General features: G+C 43.0%; 1 protein-coding gene across 1 annotated transcript in view; it reads right to left on the bottom strand.

Annotated features, from left to right (window-relative positions):
* The window catches only part of ST8SIA6 (ST8 alpha-N-acetyl-neuraminide alpha-2,8-sialyltransferase 6), a 208,335-nt gene that overhangs the window by 26,407 nt on the left and 162,716 nt on the right, over positions 1-19,212 (bottom strand). The window contains exon 6 of the mRNA XM_029588758.1: positions 1,314-1,426. Within this exon, the coding sequence (XP_029444618.1) occupies positions 1,314-1,426 (113 nt within the window). The remainder of the gene's footprint in view (positions 1-1,313; positions 1,427-19,212) is intronic.

Genomic DNA, 19,212 nt, shown 5'->3' with positions numbered 1-19,212 from the left:
TGCATTTGTTTTGAACGAGTGCACAATCCGCAACATATAGGTCCCTATTCGTTGCATTCATGGGGTTCTGAAACGTATGGCGAACCCCCACGAATGCAATTTATCACTAACGAATAAAACTCCCACTCTCCTGACTCCCCCCCCCCCCCAAAGACTTGCCAAAAGTCCCTGGTGGTCCAGCAGGGGTCCTGGAGCGATCTCCTGCACTCGGGCCTTCGGCTGCCGGTATTCAAAATGGCACCTATAGCCTTTGTCCTTACTATGTCACAGGGACACCAGTGCCATTGGTCGACCCCTGTCACATGGTAGGAGCAATGGACGGCCGGCACCATCTTGTGCTTCTACCATGTGGCAGGGGCCGACCAATGGCATCGGTAGCTCCTGTGACATAGTAAGGGCAAAGGCTATCGGTGCCATTTTGAATACCGGCAGCCGACGGCCTGAGTGCAGGAGATCGCTCCAGGACCCCCGCTGGACCACCAGGGACTTTTGGCAAGTCTTGGGGGGTCAGGAGGGTGGGGGGTTGTAGTTAATTAAATTTAAAGGGTTGGGATGGGGTTTTTTTTTGGGAAATGAATACATATGTAACTAATGAACAGATCAGGGTCCCCTGAGAACGGATGCAACGGATTTGGGTCCAGCGAATACGAATAGCGAATGGGACGAATCCGTCCCTGCTGCACATCCCTACAACAGGGTCTGTTTCCCTGTTTGTAGAAATAAGGGTTCACAAATATACTGGAGATAATACATTTGAATGAAATCTTACCTACATTTAGGTTCCTAAAAGTTAGGGGTCTCAACTGACGCATTGAGCAGTTTTGGAAAACTGACTCCTTAGTAGTTAGCCAGGCAAATTCCCCAGGCTGAATATTGCTCTCCCCTCAGTGGTCCTAAATACATGAACTGTTTCACTACATGCATACTCGTATCTGTGGTGTCAGGAGCAGGGGAAGGGCAGGGAAGATAAAGCACATTTAGTGATTTCTTTTCAAGCATAAAGTTTGCAGCTACATTTGTACACGAGGTCCCCATCAGCCCTGAATTTTCAAAACTAAACTCCATGAAGAGTTTTCCTTTAGAAAATTAGTTCCCTGGGTACAAAATACTGCAACCTGCCTGGACACTTTAAAAATTACCCCCTTTATGGGCTCTTTCTCTCTTCTTGGATTTACTGTAAATAATTGTTACCCAGCAGCTGTAAACACTTTCATCTAGCACAGACTGTTGTTGTAATATCCTGCAGATGAAAAAGCTGTTTGACTGTGTCCAGCATTTACTTTAAGTACACGAGATGATATATCAAATATTACCTAAATACAAATTCCGACTGATCTATTTCATCTCCGCAGCTGCTGTTTTTCAGGTTTCCCCCATTTCCAACTACAGCACAGTGCTTGAAAGGATACCCCAAGAAGGGCTGGGACTGTGAGAAGAAAAAAAAAAAGCAGAGAAAAGCCTTTTGTTATTGTTTTTTTTTAGCATTTCATCTGGAAAAATATGACATGGAAGCCACTCAGGTGTTTACAGACTAGTTCTGGAGCAAATCAAGAGGGTACATACAGAAATCCAAGCCGAACCGACCAGAAACAAATCAGAGGTAATAAAAGGCACTGCAAGAATGAGGAATGAAGAAGAATAAATTATTGCACTACAACATCTTTGCTTTTCACAGTTAGATTTCTCCAGGACTGAGTTACCCTCAAAGAATAATGTAAAATCATCATTGGACACAATCCATACTCATTTTTTTTTTTTTTTTTTGCAATAACTGCTAATTACTATCTGCAAATATAAATTCTAAATCTTCCCATAGCATCCACACACATGCTCTCCTGCAGTTTGTGTTCTCCTTTGCAATTCTTCATGCAAGTCTGACCTCTTCTCAACCCTCTGTGAAGGTTCTGTACTTGCTGCACACTTCACAGTACCAGAGCCTATTTTTCCAAATAGGATTCTCAGGACTTAAATCTATACCCTTCTGGTCTCAGACCAGGGACTTTACAGCTCAATCTAAGGAGCAAATTCCCTAGCTAAGTTAGCAGGAGACCCCTATCTACTACTTAGCCAAGCTGCTCATATCCAGCTCTTATTACTCTGTCGCACCCATATTATAGTCGTTGGTTCACTGTTAGGACAACAGTCTAACACAACGAACACATCAGAGAAGGGAGGAGATACATAACTGCTAAGGAAGGAACAACAAGCGCTAAGCAGTGTGCTAGCACTGGACCATGTACTAAAAATTTGAGTTTTTTCATCTCAATTTTTCCCACTGTGTTGTCACAGATCAAACTCCTGGGGTATCAGGATTCTGAATATCTGAAACAAAGCATTTCCTCATAAGAAGAACATGAGATTTTTAGTGGTGCACGTATCCCTAACCTTAACCCTTTGCCTTACTATAAATTTGGATTGAATACAGTAGCAGTAGTCATATGGGAGCAACTTACCTGTGGTAACTGCACAATTTTTCAAAGCGAAAGTATGTGTTTACTTTCCCTTTGAAAATTGACCCTGGGGACAAAGCATCCGAAAACATTTGCATTGGCTTTTTCTGTGGATCCCTTTCCCATGGGAAAATAAAGACGCACGTAGATTTGCAAATCTAATCCATGCACATTATTTTCCTCCTAAATACGCTCCCCAGGAGCGCCTCTGTCCAATGTACCCATAAGTGAATGTGCTATGGAACAACGTGCGCACTTTCAGCCGAGTAAAAGGAGGGCAATTTCCAGACAGCCTTTTACCAGGGTAAATCTCTTATAAAAACTGCCTTCATTTTCGTTTTCTTCCTTAGATTAAAAATAGAAAACATGCCTTTGGATACTTGACTGTTAATTAAAACCCCCACCTATGCAATCCCTCCAGAATAACAGTTGGAATTCCATATGTATCCTCGTCCAGTAACCCTATTTCTGGGTCTAGAACCTTTTCCTTTTCTAGAACCTTTTCCTTAAGATTATCACAGAGCACAAATTGGAGGGGGGGGGGGAGAGGAAATGAAATGAAACATCAATTTAATTTAGGACTTAAACAAGGCCTCAGGATCTGAAGAGAGTTCAAAATGGTGCCTGTGAATCACTATAAATAAATAAATAATGGGAAAAGGTCAGCCTTTTTCTATCCTGGTAAACATGTTAAAAATGAATAAAGCTATGAATGATACATAAATTGTATCAAACAGTAATCAGTCAGTCAGAAGTTGCAGCCTCTCTCCACTGTCACAGTCTTCGGAAAAGACAATGGCTCTGCTTCGTGGTTCTCGTTACTCCTGCTGAAAATGCCAGCTGCTGCAGTGCAATGAGGGAAAGAGACACAAAGACTATTTTACTTCATTAAACTGCTGCATCTTTTCCTTTCTGTGCAAAGAGGCATTCTTTGCACACAGTTCTCTTCATCTCTCATATTGTAATCCAAAACAACTTTCTGTGAAGAGTTGTATACATCATTTCTCCATCAACAAAAAGGCAATAATCAGCCATAATGCGTGAGTGACATCATCCAACGGTGCTGACAAGGACCCGGCTCTCAGAGCTCAGATAGTCTTTCTGAGCATGCATGGAAGTTCCCGTGTGCAGTTGCTCTCTTGTGAGACCCCTCAGTCTTTTTTCTTCTGAGCTACCAAACCGATGTGTTCACCAGTCTCTCTTTTTTTTTACTTTGTATTCTGTGCTTTGGGTTTGCAAGTTTGCAAGTCCCCTTTTACTGCTGCTGCTTTGGCAGCCCTTCAACAGATCTTTTAAATTAAAAAAAAAAATCAAAAACCAAAACCAAAAAAAATTGTTTTAGCAAATTTGAAGAATGGAGAAACCCAAGGCCAAGAAGCCTGCAATTAGTGGTTTCAAGGTCTGTGAATGTGGGCATCACATACCCATCATGGACACCCACTCTGTTTGCTATTGCTGCTGGGGCCAGACCATGATGCATCCAACTGCTCCAGTTGTGGCCAGATATCACACTGGGACTTGGTTTCCTCTACCCCTGCAAGTCTGCTGGGAAATCTCCCCTCCCCCTCCATGGCACCAGTCTCCCAATCCGTCACCCAGCAGGAGTTGAGCATGTTACAGAAGCAGAAGATGCTAGAAGAGGTGCCATGAGCAGCATCAAAGCAGTGTAAGGGATCCCCCTGAGCGCCATCTCCCTCAATACCACAGAAGCCGGTGTCAGTCAAGACATAGAGCTCCACTGGGGCAGACTCTTCCTGGAAGCTAAGAAAAGTGGTCTCGAGGCATGTTGCTTCATCCTTCCTGGCACAGAAGCTTCCCATGATGCTGAGCAACTTCTTTTTATCTGGACATCCTGTTTCCGGTGCCAACCAGCCCACCATCCATCTCATCAGCACGAAGCATACCGGCACACAAAAGGATACAGTCAGTCCTCTTTGTGCAAAGCTTCAGGCATTGTCTGCTTCATTAGAGCAGAACACTTTGGCACAAGGGAGCAAGTGCCCAATCTTCTTGGAATATAAAGCCTTGGTGCAAAAGGTTTCCTTGCTAGTGCCAAAGGTGAGATCAGCCAGCATGGAGTATATCAAAACCAGGGCATCTGAAGCCACAATGTCTGTACTCCCAAGCTTGTATTTGACACTGCCTGCAAATTCAACGACTAGTAAGGATGAGCTCATATAGTTGTCAAAAGAGGATTTCTCTCTGCCTGCTCCAGCATAGAGGGTTTCTCAGCCAATGGGAGCCCAGCTGTTGGAAATAGTAAAGAATTTCTTTGCCTTGTTAAGCCTGGAAGACCAAAGAGGGAAGTTGGAGCGTCTTCTATCTAGGATGGAGGAACTTTTCTTGCACAGCAGGGCACCAGTGAGCGCTCAGGAAATCCATGCCTCTCACCACAGGTAACTGATGAGTCTGCTACCTGGTTGACTAGTTTGCCTCCCCCGAGGTGTACCCCCATGAATTGGATGGGGAAGGGGTGGAATCAGTTCATACTGAGTTAATATCGGTCCTCTCTCCTTTGAACCATCAGAGGTCACACCCCCTTGCCTCCATCCTCTTCATCAAGGTCTTGTCTATGTGTTCCACAATATTTGAATGAAGAGGACCCTAGAGGGATTTCATCATATCCCTTAAGAACATAAGAAATGCCATGCTGGGTCAGACCAAGGTCTATCGAGCCCAGCATCCTGTCTCCGACAGTAGTTAGTTCAGGTCATAAGTACATACTTGACACATCCTCAGTTGTTGATTTATTTCTTGTATCTTATTCCCATGGATAAGCAGTGGCTTTCGTAAGTTTATCTGGCTAATAACTTGTTTATAGACTTTTCCTTCAAGAACTTGTCCAATCCTCTTGTGAACCCCGCTGTTAGTTGCCATGACCACGTCCTCCAGATTCATAGCTTGTGTACTGAGTGAAAAAATATTTTCTAAAATTTATTTTAAATCTGTCGGTTGCTAGTTTCATGGAGTGTCCCCCAAGTCTCAGTGTTGTTTAAAAGCGTAAATAACCGTTCCCTATTTACCTGTTCCACCCTACTCTCGATTTTAGATTTTATAAGTTTCAATTATATCCCCTGTCAGTCATCTCTTTTCCAAGCTAAATAGCTCAAATCTCATTTTTATTGCCCTTCTCTGTACCTTTTCTATGTTCACTATGTCTTTTTTTAGATGAAGCAACCAGAACTGCACACAATACTCAAGATATGGCCACAGTATGGAGCTATACAAGAACATTATGATATTCTCAGTTTTATTCTCTTTTCCTTTCCAAATAATTCCTAATACTCTATTTGCCTTTTTGAACACTGCTGCATACTGAGCTGAAGATATCAAGGTATTGTCCTCAAGGACTCTCGAGTCCTTTTCCTGGGTGGTGACTCCTAACACAGAACCCAGCATCGTCTATTTGTAGTTAGGATTATTTTTTCTTACATGCATTACTTGGCACTTGTTCACATTAAATTGCATTTGCCATTTAGAAACCCAGTCTCCTAATTACACAAGGTCCTTTTGCAGTTCTTCACAATCTGCTGCCGTTTTAATGATTCTAAACAATTTTGTGAGATCTGCAAATCTGGTCACTTCACTCAGTGTTCCTTTCTCCAGATCATTTATAAATATGCTAAATACAGACCTCTGGGCACTCCACTAATGTCTTACCTGAAGTTAGGGTGAGCTGCACTGTTTGTTTTTCTGCACTGTAAATAACTGCACCTAAGGAATAGCCAGAGTCTGCCTCCTTTTTTACTCTGTCTGATACTAACATGCTAACACTCGATCTACCACAGAGTTCCTTAAAAGAAATAACTCACAATTGTTGTTAGTCAGGAATAATTTAAGAATTTATCTCTGAGACTGTTGGGTTCTTGGACCCTTGGACTGAGATGGAGTTCATGCAGCCTGCAGGGAGGAGCCCTGCAGGTCTCCACTGTTGGCTGGCAGATATGGATGAGGCAGAGGCCCAACTGGAGCTTCGCCTCTACCAACCCACATTCCCCTCGGGTTGAGCCTTTGGGTGCTGGGGTCAGCAGGTCTTAGGTGGGGGCTACTGCTGATGAGATGGAGATCCGTTGAGGGCAGAGCAGATATGGCACAGGTGAATCCAGAAGCAGGCTGGGGTCAGTAGCAGGTGACATTCAAGAAGCTCCAAGTAAGCAGGCTGTGGTCAGTTGCAGGCAGAATTCAAGAAAGTCTAGGAGGCAAGCTGAGGTCAATCCCGGATATTCATCTGAAGGGAAGGTGGGACAGCTAGGCAGGCAGGAAGGCAAGAAGCAGAACAAGCAGGCAGATAAGACATGGAACACTGAAGAACTGACCACCAGAAATGAAGGACAATAAAAATTGGAACTGAAGAACAAGGATGAAGAGTGCTTCAGCTGAACAGCGAGAATGAAGGATGCTGGAACTGAAGATGAAGACACAGGAACTAGAGAACAAAGATGCTGAAGCAACTCAGACTACTTAAACAGTAGGAAGGAAGAGGTTCTCCAGAGGGCCTTTTATAGGCCTATCAGTGTGAGGACATCACCGTGGTGTTTTCCTGCCACAGGCCCTTTAAAGGAAGGGATGTGCACACACACCTTAGGGAAGCCTGGGGAGCATCAGTAGCATCTTTGCCGCAAGTGGCATTGGCAGTGTCCTGCCACATTGAGGCGTGGCAACCCACTGTGCTGAAGAATGGAGCAGCTTGGCGGCAGTGGGTCATGACAGACAAGCTAGGCCTGGAGGGTAAGTGCTACGGTTTGCGGGGAAGACCCATGGACTTCTAAATGCAACAGTACCCCCCCCCCCCCCCTTAATCCCCTCCCTGAGGCTCAGAGTTTCTTGGGGTGGCGAAGATGGAATTCCTTCAATAATTACAGTCCAATATATTAGCGGCTGGCTCCCAAGAGTTCTCTTCAGGGCTGTAATCCTTCTATGTTAGCAAGTATTCGACTATTTTGCCTCTGCGGCATGAGGCCAAGACTTCTGCAACTTCGTATATTGCGTCTCTGACGGTGGATATTTCCTGTGATTCCGGTGATGCCCTGGAGGGCCATGAGAACACTAGCGGTTTGAATAGTGATACATGGAAGACATATGTATCCTTAGAGTGGCTGGCAGCTTTAATTGATATGTGAGGGGTCCTAATCATTGTAGTACAGTGAAGGGTCTAATGTGGCGCGAGGCCAGGCACATAGAAGGAACTCGCAGACGTAGGTGCCATGTGCTTAGCAATACTCCTCTCTTTCCGATCTTAAATTTAGGGACTGGTCTTCTGTGGTCATCTTCAAGGCCCTGTCAGCAGCCTTCTGGATTAGAATGTTGGTCTGTGCCTATAGTTTTTGCAATTCCTAGGCAAACAGTTGGGCCGCTGGAGAGGGCACTGTGATCGGTAATGGCAGAGGTAGCAATGGATGTTTCCCACAGACCAGTCAAAAGGGAGAGGACCCAGTGGCTGCATTTACATGGGTATTGTGAGCAAACTCAGCCCAGGGTAAAAGGGTAGTCCATTTGGCCTGATGCTTGTTGAGGTACAAGTGGAGAAAAGTCTTGAGATTCAGGTTGTTGTGCTCAGCTTGTCCTTGTTCTTTAAGAAAAACTGGATTAACAGTTTCCTTGTAGGTGATATGCTGTCGTGTCGTGAAGTCTAATGTGAGACCAAATTTTTTACAGAGGAAAGGCCAGTATTTTGCTGTAAATTGTAGACCATGGTCTTACAAGATATGCTTTGGCAAACCATGCAGCTGGAAGATGTGAAGAGTAAAGAGGCGGGCCAATTCTTGTGCAGATGAGAGGCCCGATAGTGGACCTAAGTGTGACATTTTAAATAAATGATCTATGACCACCCAGATCATGGTGGTGCCATCTGAGAGGGGAAGGTCCAAAATAAAATCCATTGACAGGTGGGTCCAGGGTTCCCTGGGGGCTGGCAAAGGATGTAACAGCCCCAGAGGCAGCCATGCAGAGTTTTTTGCTCTGCACAGGTAGGGCACAAATCCACATAGGCTTTGACATCTTGCTTCATTTGGGACCACCAGTAGTATTGCTGAAGCAATTCCAATGTTCAAGCATGTCTGAGTTGACCTGAGACATGAGAGTCATAGACCCATTTCAATACCTTTTCATGTAGTTGGGAAGGTAAGACCATCTTTCCTGGAGGGATGTCATGGAGGTAGCCAGAAGGATTTTAGTGGGGTCGATGATATGCTTGGGAGGCTCTGGGGTGTCTCCTGCCCGTTGGTTCTTGAGCACAGGGAGATACCATAACTCATAGTCGAAGCAAACGAAGAACAAGGACCAGCGAGCCTGCTTAGCATTCAGTTGCTGAGCTGGTGTTTTAAGGGTTGTAGCTAACAGGGGAGAAGGGAAGCTATTAAACTAAGGTTTGGAAGTCCTATTCCTTACCTGGATGAACTGGGAAAACGGGTGATAGCATCGGCACATGTGTCTTTTAAAATCCCCCCCACTTATGAGGTAGAAGTGGCATTTGCAGAGGAAGTGACATGACGCTAACAAATGGCCATGTAAGGTCCGCACTCCCGATCCTGAGCTTTTAAATCTCCCCTATAGCACTGCCATCGGGTCGCTGAACTCAGCCAAAGTTTCCTGTCTTCATTGTGGCTGTCTTGGAGATGCCTGGATACAAATAATCAATAGATTTAAAACAATTCTCCTTCGACATGGCCGCAATGAAAAAATCCGAGGGCCCGGAAGTGGAAGAGTCCAAAAAAAATGGCAACAGTGAGTTGGATAGCCACGGGGAAGCGAGATACCAGGAGTTCCTTTGCAGCAATTAGAGCTTCCTGTCTCTAGGGATGATTTCCAGCTCTGGTTCAGTGAATTAAGGGCTGATATGGGCTCATTAAAACAAGAGCTTAAATCGATCATGGATGAGCTGCGCCGAAAAAGTGCTGAGCTGGGAGATCAGATGGAAACAGTGGAGCACCAACTGGATGAGCAGGAGAATGCCTGTGAAACATTCACCATGGCCTGAAACAGCTACAGGAGGAGAATGCTCTTCTTAAAAACTGGGTGGCGGATCTGGAAGACAGGTCCCAAAGAGGGAACTTGCAGTTCAGGGCTGTTCCTGAGGAAGCTGACTACTCTGTTTGTACAAAGATAGTTTCAGATGTTTGTGCTCTGATTTTGAACAAAGCTGAGGATATGGAGAAGCTACCTAAAGATAGCACTCATAGGTCCCTGATTCACCTGCGAGGAAATCTGCTCAGAGATACTGTAGTATGTTTTCATGTACATGTGATAAAGGAAAACGTGATGGCTCAGGTGAGAAAAATGAAAGAAATCCAGTGGCATGGGCACAAAGGGGAAGTGTTCCAAAATCTTTCCCCACTAACGATTATGAAAAGGCACAATTTCAAAGAAGTGCTGCAGAATGGAAATGATAGCAATAAATGGTTATTCCCCTTTGAATTACAATTTTCCATAAGTGATGTGGTTCATCTAGGGTTAAATTTGTGGAAGAGTCAATGAGGATTCTTCAGGCAGCTGGCTTGGTGAAGAACTCGGATCACTCTGCCAGACACTCTTCTGCTACAACCAATGGAGAAAGCAGCCCCAGATGGCAAAGGTTGCAATGTGGTAGGAAGCGCTTGAGAAGGCATTCGGAAGGATCTTCTTCTTCCTTCAGGGAGGCGGTGACTTGAGCTATATTTGGGGACAATATGGTCATTGCAAGTAATGTTTGCAGACTTGGCGGAGCCAATCATTTTGAATTTTAGGATCTAATGGTCTAATTCCTGCCAGCAGTTCTTTGTTTCTCATTCATATAGCTCTCCAGGTGATGCACTGTCCTTTCGTACTGAGGATATCTCCCCAAGGCCTACTGCCCAGGAGGGAAGGGTTAGGTCGGCCGTCATAGTTGGTGATTCGATTATTAGGAATGTAGACAGTTGGGTGGCTGGTGGGCATGAGGATCGCCTGGTAATATGCCTTCCTGGTGCGAAGGTGGCGGACCTCACACGTCACCTAGATAGGATTTTAGACAGTGCTGGGGAGGAGCCGACTGTTGTGGTACATGTGGGCACCAACGACATAGGAAAATGTGGGAGGGAGCTTCTGGAAGCCAAATTTAGGCTCTTACGTAGAAAACTTAAATCCAGAACCTCCAGGGTAGCATTCTCTGAAATGCTCCCTGTTCCACGTGCAGGTCACCAGAGGCAGGCAGAGCTCCGGAGTCTCAATGCGTGGATGAGACGATGGTGCAAGGAAGAGGGATTCAGTTTTGTTAGGAACTGGGGAACCTTTTGGAGAAGGGGGGAGTCTCTTCCGAAGGGATGGGCTCCACCTTAACCAGGGTGGAACCAGACTGCTGGCGCTAACCTTTAAAAAGAAGATAGAGCAGCTTTTAAATTAGAACAAAGGGGAAAGCTGACAGTCACTCAGCAGTGCATGGTTCGGAGAGAGGTATCTTCAAAGGATACTAATGATGCATTAGAATTAGGGCATCCCGACAGTGAGGTTCCAATAATACGAAAAGTAGTCCAAGTGCCTGTAACTAAAAAATTCTAACTTATCCCTATCAATTAAAAAGCAGAATGAAAATACAAACAAAAAACAAACTTTGAAATGTTTGTATGCTAATGCCAGAAGTCTAAGAAGTAAGATGGGAGAATTAGAATTTATAGCAGCCAATGATGACATAGACTTAATTGGCATCTCAGAGACATGGTGGAAGGAGGACAACCAATGGGACAGTTCTATACCGGGATACAAATTATATCGTAATGACAGAGAGGAGCACCCGGGAAGCGGTGTGGTGCTTTATGTCCGGGATGGCATAGAGTCCAACAGATTAAACATCCTACACGAGACTAAATGCACAATTGAATCTTTATGGGTAGAAATCCCTTGTGTGTCGGGGAAGACTATAGTGATAGGAGTATACTACCGTCCACCTGGTCAAGATGGTGAGACCGACAGTGAAATGCTAAGAGAAATTAGGGAAGCTAACCAAATTGGTAGTGCGGTAATAATGGGAGACTTCAATTACCAAATAACAAAAATGTGGAACCCAAAATATATTTTAGATTATAGCCTAAGAAGGTGTCAGCAAGCCTGACGTTATATGTCTCTTAAAATAGACACTAACCGGTCTTTTCAATCATCCACCTTCATCATCTTTTAATACGTCAAAATATTTTTATAAATTTTTTTCTTCTTATTATTAACCTTATTATTAACCTTCTTATTATTTACCGTATTCATCAGTGGCTTCTAAGATTCATCAGTCTATTTTAAAGTATTGGCACGTTCTACAGGTGCATGATATCTTTAAATCACCTCCACGTATCACCTTTTCGTGCGCCATGAACTTAAACATTTTTTTAGTGAGATCTGACAGTTCTTTGACGTCGATTACGTCGAATCATTCAATAGGTTCACATCATCCTTGTAATACTTGTTCAGTATGTAACTCGTCAATGTCCATTGAAGATCATCTGACTGTGCCAACAGGCTATAAGATATTTCTTAGACATAACACTACTTGCGATTCTTCAATGGTTATTTATTTGATCAAATGCCCATGTTCACTACTTTATATTGGCAAGACAAAACATCTCCTGAAGACAAGAATGATCGAACATTGGTCCAATATAAAAAATGGTAGGGAAAATGAACCTTTGGTTTTACATTGTCTTGAACAGAGACATACCTTTGATGATTTGCAATTTTGTGCGATAGATCATGTTCCACAACATTGGCGCGGGGGAGATCGGGAACGTCTCTTATTACAATCTGAACAACGCTGGATTTATAGATTGAATACTGTTTATCCATCAGGTCTAAATAGCGAGTTGGACTTATATGCATTTCTGGGATGATCATTTTCATTTACTATGTCTGGCAGATTATCATACTGACATACTATGAATGTATGATTTGGTCGCTGACGTCATACAACAAGGGAGAATTTAAAGAGACGTGAGCCTCGGTTTTGGTTCCTCCTCCTGTTTTCCTGACAAGATGGTTGAGAAGTCTGGTCCCGTCTGAAAGGGTAGCTATGCTATTCTCAGATAAGTATTGGCTTTATCTTCATTTTTGCTATTTGTCATCTAAACGAGTAATGTTATTGACTTTTCTAGGTAAATGACTCTTGCTAAAGCATTCTTTACATGCCTCTGAGAAAGCTGACCAAGCGAAACACTGGCCTGTGTAGGGTGATGTTAATATTCGGTTGTTAAGAGTCAGAGTCATTTTTGGTACTATGGATGGAGGACTATTTTAATAATAATAAGAAAAAAATGTATAAAAATATTTTGACGTATTAAAAGATGATGAAGATGGATGATTGAAAAGACCGGTTAGTGTCTATTTTAAGAGACATATAACGTCAGGCATGCTGACACTTTCTTAGGCTATAATCTAAAATATATTTTGGGTTCCACATTTTTGTTATTTGATTTGCTGTTGTGGCTAACCACTGACTCTTTTGTGTAAGTAGACTTCAATTACCCCAATATTGACTGGGTTAATGTATCATCGGGACATGCTAGAGAGATAAAGTTCCTGGATGGAATAAATGATAGCTTTATGGAGCAATTGGTTCAGTAACCGACGAGAGAGGGAGCAAATGTAGATCTAATTCTCAGTAGAGAACAGTTAGAAAAAAACTGAAAGGAGCAGCTACAAAAGTAAAAAGTGTGCAAGAGGCGTGGTCATTGTTAAAAAATACCATCCTAGAAGCACAATTCAGAAGAATTCCACACATTAAGAAAGGTGGAAAGAAGGCAAAACAATTACTGGCATGGTTAAAAGGGGAGGTGAAAGAAGCTATTTTAGCCAAAAGATCTTCATTCAAAAATTGGAAGAAGGATCCAACAGAAGAAAATAGGATAATGCATAAATGTTGGCAAGTTAAATGTAAGACATTGATAAGACAGGCTAAGAGAGAATTTGAAAAGAAGTTGGCCGTAGAGGCAAAACAGTAAAAACTTTTTTAAATATATCCGAAGCAGAAAGCCTTTGAGGGAGTCAGCTGGACTTTTAGATGATCGAGGGATTAAAGGGGCACTTAGAGAAGATAAGGCTATCGCGGAAAGATTAAATGATTTCTTTTCTTCAGTATTTACTGAAGATGATGTTGGGGAGATACCTGTACTGGAGAAGGTTTTCATGGGTAATGATTCAGATAGACTGAACCAAATCACGGTGAACTTATAAGATGTGGTAGACCTGATTGACAAAATTAAGAGTAGTAAATCACCTGGACTGGATGGTATACACCCCAGAGTTCTGAAGGAACTAAAATTTCAGACCTATTAGTAAAAATTTGTAACCTGTCATTAAAATCATCCATTGTACCTGAAGACTGGAGGATAGCTAATGTAACCCCCATATTTAAAAAGGGCTCCAGGGGCAATCCGGGAAAGTACAGACCAGTTAGCCTGACTTCAGTGCCAGGAAAAATAGTGGAAAGTATTCTAAACATCAAAATCACAGAACATATAGAAAGACATGGTTTAATGGAACAAAGTCAGCATGGCTTTATCCAAGGCAAGTCTTGCCTCACAAATCTGCTTCACTTTTTTGAAGGAGTTAATAAACCTGTGGATAAAGGTGAACCTGTAGATGTAGTGTACTTGGATTTTCAGAAGGCATTTGAGAAAGTACCTCATGAGAGGCTTCTACGAAAAATAAAAAAAGTCATGGGATAGGTGGCGATGTCGTTCATGGATTACAAACTGGCTATAAGACAGGAAACAGAGAGTAGGATTAAATGGACAATTTTCTCAGTGGAAGGGAGTGGGCAGTGGAGTGCCTCAGGGATCTGTATTGGGACCCTTACTTTTCAATATATTTATAAATGATCTGGAAAGAAATATGACAAGTGAGGTAATCAAATTTGCAGATGATACAAAATTGTTCAGAGTAGTTAAATCACAAGCAGACTGTGATAAATTGCAGGAAGACCTTGTGAGGCTGGAAAATTGGGCATCAAAATGGCAGATGAAATCTAATGTGGACAATTGCAAGGTGATGCATATTGGGAAAAATAACCCATGTTATAGTTACACAATGTTAGATTCCATATTAGGTGCTACTACCCAAGAAAGAGATCTAGGCGTCATAGTGGATAACACATTGAAATTGTCGGTTCAGTGTACTGCGGCAGTCAAAAAAGCAAACAGCATGTTGGGAATTATTAGAAAGGGAATGGTGAATAAAACAGAAAATGTCATAATGCCTCTATCGCTCCATGGTGAGACCACACCTTGAATACTGTGTACAATTCTGGTCGCCGCATCTCAAAAAAGATATAATTGTGATGGAGAAGGTACAGAGAAGGGTGACCAAAATGATAAAGGGAATGGAACAGCTCCCCTATGAGGAAAGACTAAAGAGGTTAGGACTTTTCAGTTTGGAGAAGAGACGGCTGAGGGGAGATATTATAGAGGTGTTTAAAATCATGAGAGGTCTAGAACGGGTAGATGTGAATCGGTTATTTACTCTTTCGGATAATAGAAAGACTAGGGGGCACTCCATGAGTTAGCATGTGGCACATTTAAAACTAATTGGAGAAAGTTCTTTTTCATTCAACGCACAATTAAACTCTGAAATTTGTTGCCAGAAGATGTGGTTAGTGCAGTTAGTATAGCTGTGTTTAAAAAAGGAATTGGATAAGTTCTTGGAGAAGTACATTACCTGCTATTAATTAAGTTGACTTAGATAATAACCACCGCTATTACTAGCAATGGTAACATGGAATAGACTTCGTTTTTGGGTACTTGCCAGGTTCTTATGGCCTGGATTGGCCACTGTTGGAAACAGGATGCTGGGCTTGATGGACCATTGGTCTGACCCAGTATGGCATGTTCTTATTACTTAAAGGATTTTCTAGGGGGAAAGACCATAAGGAAATTACGGCTAACACTAGAGGGGGGTCGGTAGAGGGGTTCAAGAGTGGCCAGGGTTTGCTACTTGTCATCATTCCTCATGAGGGTGGTGGGAGAGTTATGGAAGAGAATGGGGGGTAGGGGAGGAGAGGGAAATTGGGGATGGGTGGCTAGGATTGGAAATATGTGGTATTGGGAAGACTGCCTGTGATATAGGTAAGATGGGTTAGTAAAAAGTTTAGTGTCCCTTTGGGAGGGGGTGGTGGTCTTAATTTCCTTACTGTTGGAGGTAGGTACAGAGAAATTTTCTATATGTACGGAAAATGGGGGCGTTAAAGATTATGTCATGGAATGTTGAAGGGCTAAATACATATATTAAGCGAAAACGGCTCTTGCAAGATGCTGTTAATATAAAGATGGATGCGTTGCTTTGACAGGAAACTCACTTAAGGAAAAAATGTGAAAGGCTGATAGCATCACAACACTTTCCTCAACATTGTTTTGCATCGGCCACGTCATCCAATAAGATTTGTGGGGTGGGCACTCGTTTTTCTAAACATGTGGTGATGGATGTGCTTTGTATTCTGAAGGATGTGTAAGGGAGGTATATCGTTATTAAATTTAAGTTGGGAAATGTTACATATATGCTAGGGAATTTGCATGGTCCCAAATCTGGTCAAGGGAAGTTCTTAGATGGGTTTTCAAACACATTACAGCAATGGGCGGAAGGTCACATCATTATCAGAGGGGATTTTTATATTGCTAGATACCCATTTTTGGATAATAGTGTGGAGAGTGGGGGGCTTCAATGGTCAATCAGAAAGGCTTAAAGGTATTAATGGCGGATTAGGGGTTGGGGATATCTGTCGTTTCTTGCATCCATCTAAATGGAATTATACTTTCTTTTCACAAGCCATAAGAACATGCCATACTGGGTCAGACCAATCCAGGCTACAAATACCTGGCAAGTACCCAAAAACTTATATCCCATGCTACTGACGCAATAACAGCAGTGGCTATTTTCTAAGTCAACTTGATTAATAGCAGGTAATGGACTTCTCCTCCAAGATCTTATCAAACCTTTTTAAAACCTAGCTACATTAACTGCACTAACCACATCCCCTGGCAACAAATTCCAGAGTTTAATTGTGCACCGAGTGAAAAAGAGCTTTCTCTGATTAGTTTTAAATGTGCTACATGCTAACTTCATGGACTGCCCCCTAGTCCTTCTATTATCCAAAGCCCGCAAGGTTTATTCCCAGATTGCTTTTTTTCCTGGTGGATAAAGCTCTGGTGAATAGGGTGAGGAAAACTGAGATTGATCCCATAACGTGGTTCGATCACAGAGCTGTGTGGTTGACATTACAGGGGTATGGTAGTCAGTCAGGGAATAGATATTGGAGGCTAAATGAAAGTTTATTGGAGGATCAGGACTTTAGTAAGTTCCTGAGGTGTGAGATGAGCACCTATCTATTAGAAAATGAGAATGGGGAAGGGCCCTCAGGGATTCTATAGGACTGCTTTAAAGCCATTGCTAGAGGTAAATTGATAGCCAGAGCTTCTTATTTAAAGAAGGAGCTGGAGAAGATGAGAGTGCAGCTACTAGAACGGTTAAGTAAATCGGAGGTAAAACAAACGATGCATGGATGCCCAGATCGGGGAGCAATTGGTGAAGTTGAGAGCAGAATTAAGGGATCTAGATGTGGGGGAGATTCTTTCAACTAGATAGGACATAACAGGAATTCCTTGAAGTAGATTACTAGTGAGGAAGCTTAAAACTAAGGTGACACAAAATCACATTCTAAAATCTAAAGATAGATCTAGCAAGTTGGTGTCAGATAATGCAAGCATATGTCATGGTTTTCACAGTTTTCACAGTTCTATCAGGAGCTATACCTCCCACATAAAGACATTCGTCAGTTCACTATTCATGAATATTTAGGAGAAATTAATCTGCCCAGAGCAGATCTTATTCAACAAGAAAGGCTTAATAAAGAAATATCAGAATTTGAAGATGCTCAAGCGATTAAAGATCTGAAATTGGGTTCTCTGCAGGGTTTTATAGGCAGCTGAACTCAGTCATTGCAAGAACATTGGTGGCAGCTTTTAATAATTTATTACTGAGTGGCTATAATAGCTGATGATGCCAATAGAGCTAGAATTATGGTGCTGGCCAAGTCAGGAAGAGATGTGACCGTCTGCGAGTCCTTTCAGCCCATTTCTCTTAGTAATTTGGATGTAAAAATTTTGGATGTAAAAATTTTTGGCCAAACACTTAGGTGGGGTGGCAAATTCACTGATACATCCAGATCAAACCGATTTTGAACTGAGTAGACAGTGTGGATAACGTGAGGAGAGTGATTAATCTAATATGGTAGGTGCAGGAATCCAAGATTCCACTGGCTCTGCTCACATTTGATGCCGAAAAGGCATTTGACCTGGTTCATTGGGATTATTTGTTTTCAGTATTGGAGAAACAGATTAGGGGGAAATTTTTCTACTTGGATAAGGAAGCGGTATTGTAACCCCAGTGCTAGCACAAAGGTCAATGGAGGGTATTCGAAGACATTTCCGATAGGAAGAGGTACGAGACAGGGCTGTCCATTTTCCCTTTTACTTTTTGCATTATATTTGGAGCCTTTAGCAACTAAAATACAAAGCTCCAAGGATATACAAGGGCTTAGGGTGGGAGATCAGGAATATAAACTCCATGTTTGTGGATGATGTTCTTTTTACAGTAGCTTATCCTGAGACCTCTTTGCCTTTTCTGGTGGATGAACTGATGAGGTTTGGAAAATGTCTCTGGTTATCAGTTGAATGCGGACAAATTTGAACATAAGAACATACGATATGCCATACTGGGTCAGACCAAGGGTCCATCAAGCCCAGGATCCTGTATTCAACAGTGGCCTATCCAAATCACAAGTACCTGGTAACTACCCAAACATTAAATAGATCCCATGCTAATAACGCTGGCAACAAGCAATGGCTATTCCCTATTGATTAATAGCAGTATATGAACACCTCCTCCAGGAACTTATCCAAATCTTTTTAAAACCCAGATACCCTAGCTTCCTTAATCACATCCACTGGCAGTGAATTCCAGAGCTTAATTGTGCACTGAGTGAAAGATTTTTTTTCCAATTTGTTTTAAATGTGCTACTTGTTAATTTTATGGAGTGCCACCTAGTCCTTGTATAGTCCGAAAGAGTAAATAACTGATTCACATTTACCCATTCAAGTCCTTTCATAATTTTGTAAACCTCTATCATAGTATATGAATTGTTGCGCTTCACGGCCATGCCCGCTCCGCAGCCGGGCCTGCTTAACTTTCTCGTCCGCCCACGAGCTCCAGGCTCTTCCACTCTGCAGCCGCAGCCAGTTTGCAGCGTCCCCGGCTTTCCCACATTCAGTCTCCCGTCCAGGACTCATCGCGGGGCTCGGCGTCCTCCGTGGCATCGGCCACGCCCCTAGGCACTCGCACACGGACCGCCCGGCCTCTTAAAGGGCCAAGGGCGGATCCCACCTCTGCGGCATGCCCTGATTGATGGCTGTATTAAAGGAAGTGGTCTGACACCACTTCCTCGCCTTGGCAATCGGGTCGTACACTCCAGTGTCTCTAGTTTGCCTTCTAGCGTCTCCTGTTCCAGTGTCTCTTGTTCCAGTGCCTCCTGTCCCTTTGTCTCTCCATCCCTGGTAGTACCCTTCGGACTGATCTCACGGTACTGACCATTGCTTGCTCCTGACTACTCCTGATTGCTGCCTGGAACCGACCTCTGCCTGACTACTGACTACTCCTGATCGCTGCCTGGAACTTGACCTCTGACTGACCACTGACTTCTCCTGATCGCTGCCTGGAATGTGACCTCTGCCTGACCTGACTAATTTTGGATTGACTACAGGTACTGAACCCTGCTTCGGCTGAC

Source organism: Rhinatrema bivittatum, chromosome 2 (assembly GCF_901001135.1).
Source record: "Rhinatrema bivittatum chromosome 2, aRhiBiv1.1, whole genome shotgun sequence".
Taxonomy (NCBI): Eukaryota; Metazoa; Chordata; class Amphibia; order Gymnophiona; family Rhinatrematidae; genus Rhinatrema; species Rhinatrema bivittatum.
This window is presented reverse-complemented; position numbering and strand designations above follow the sequence as displayed.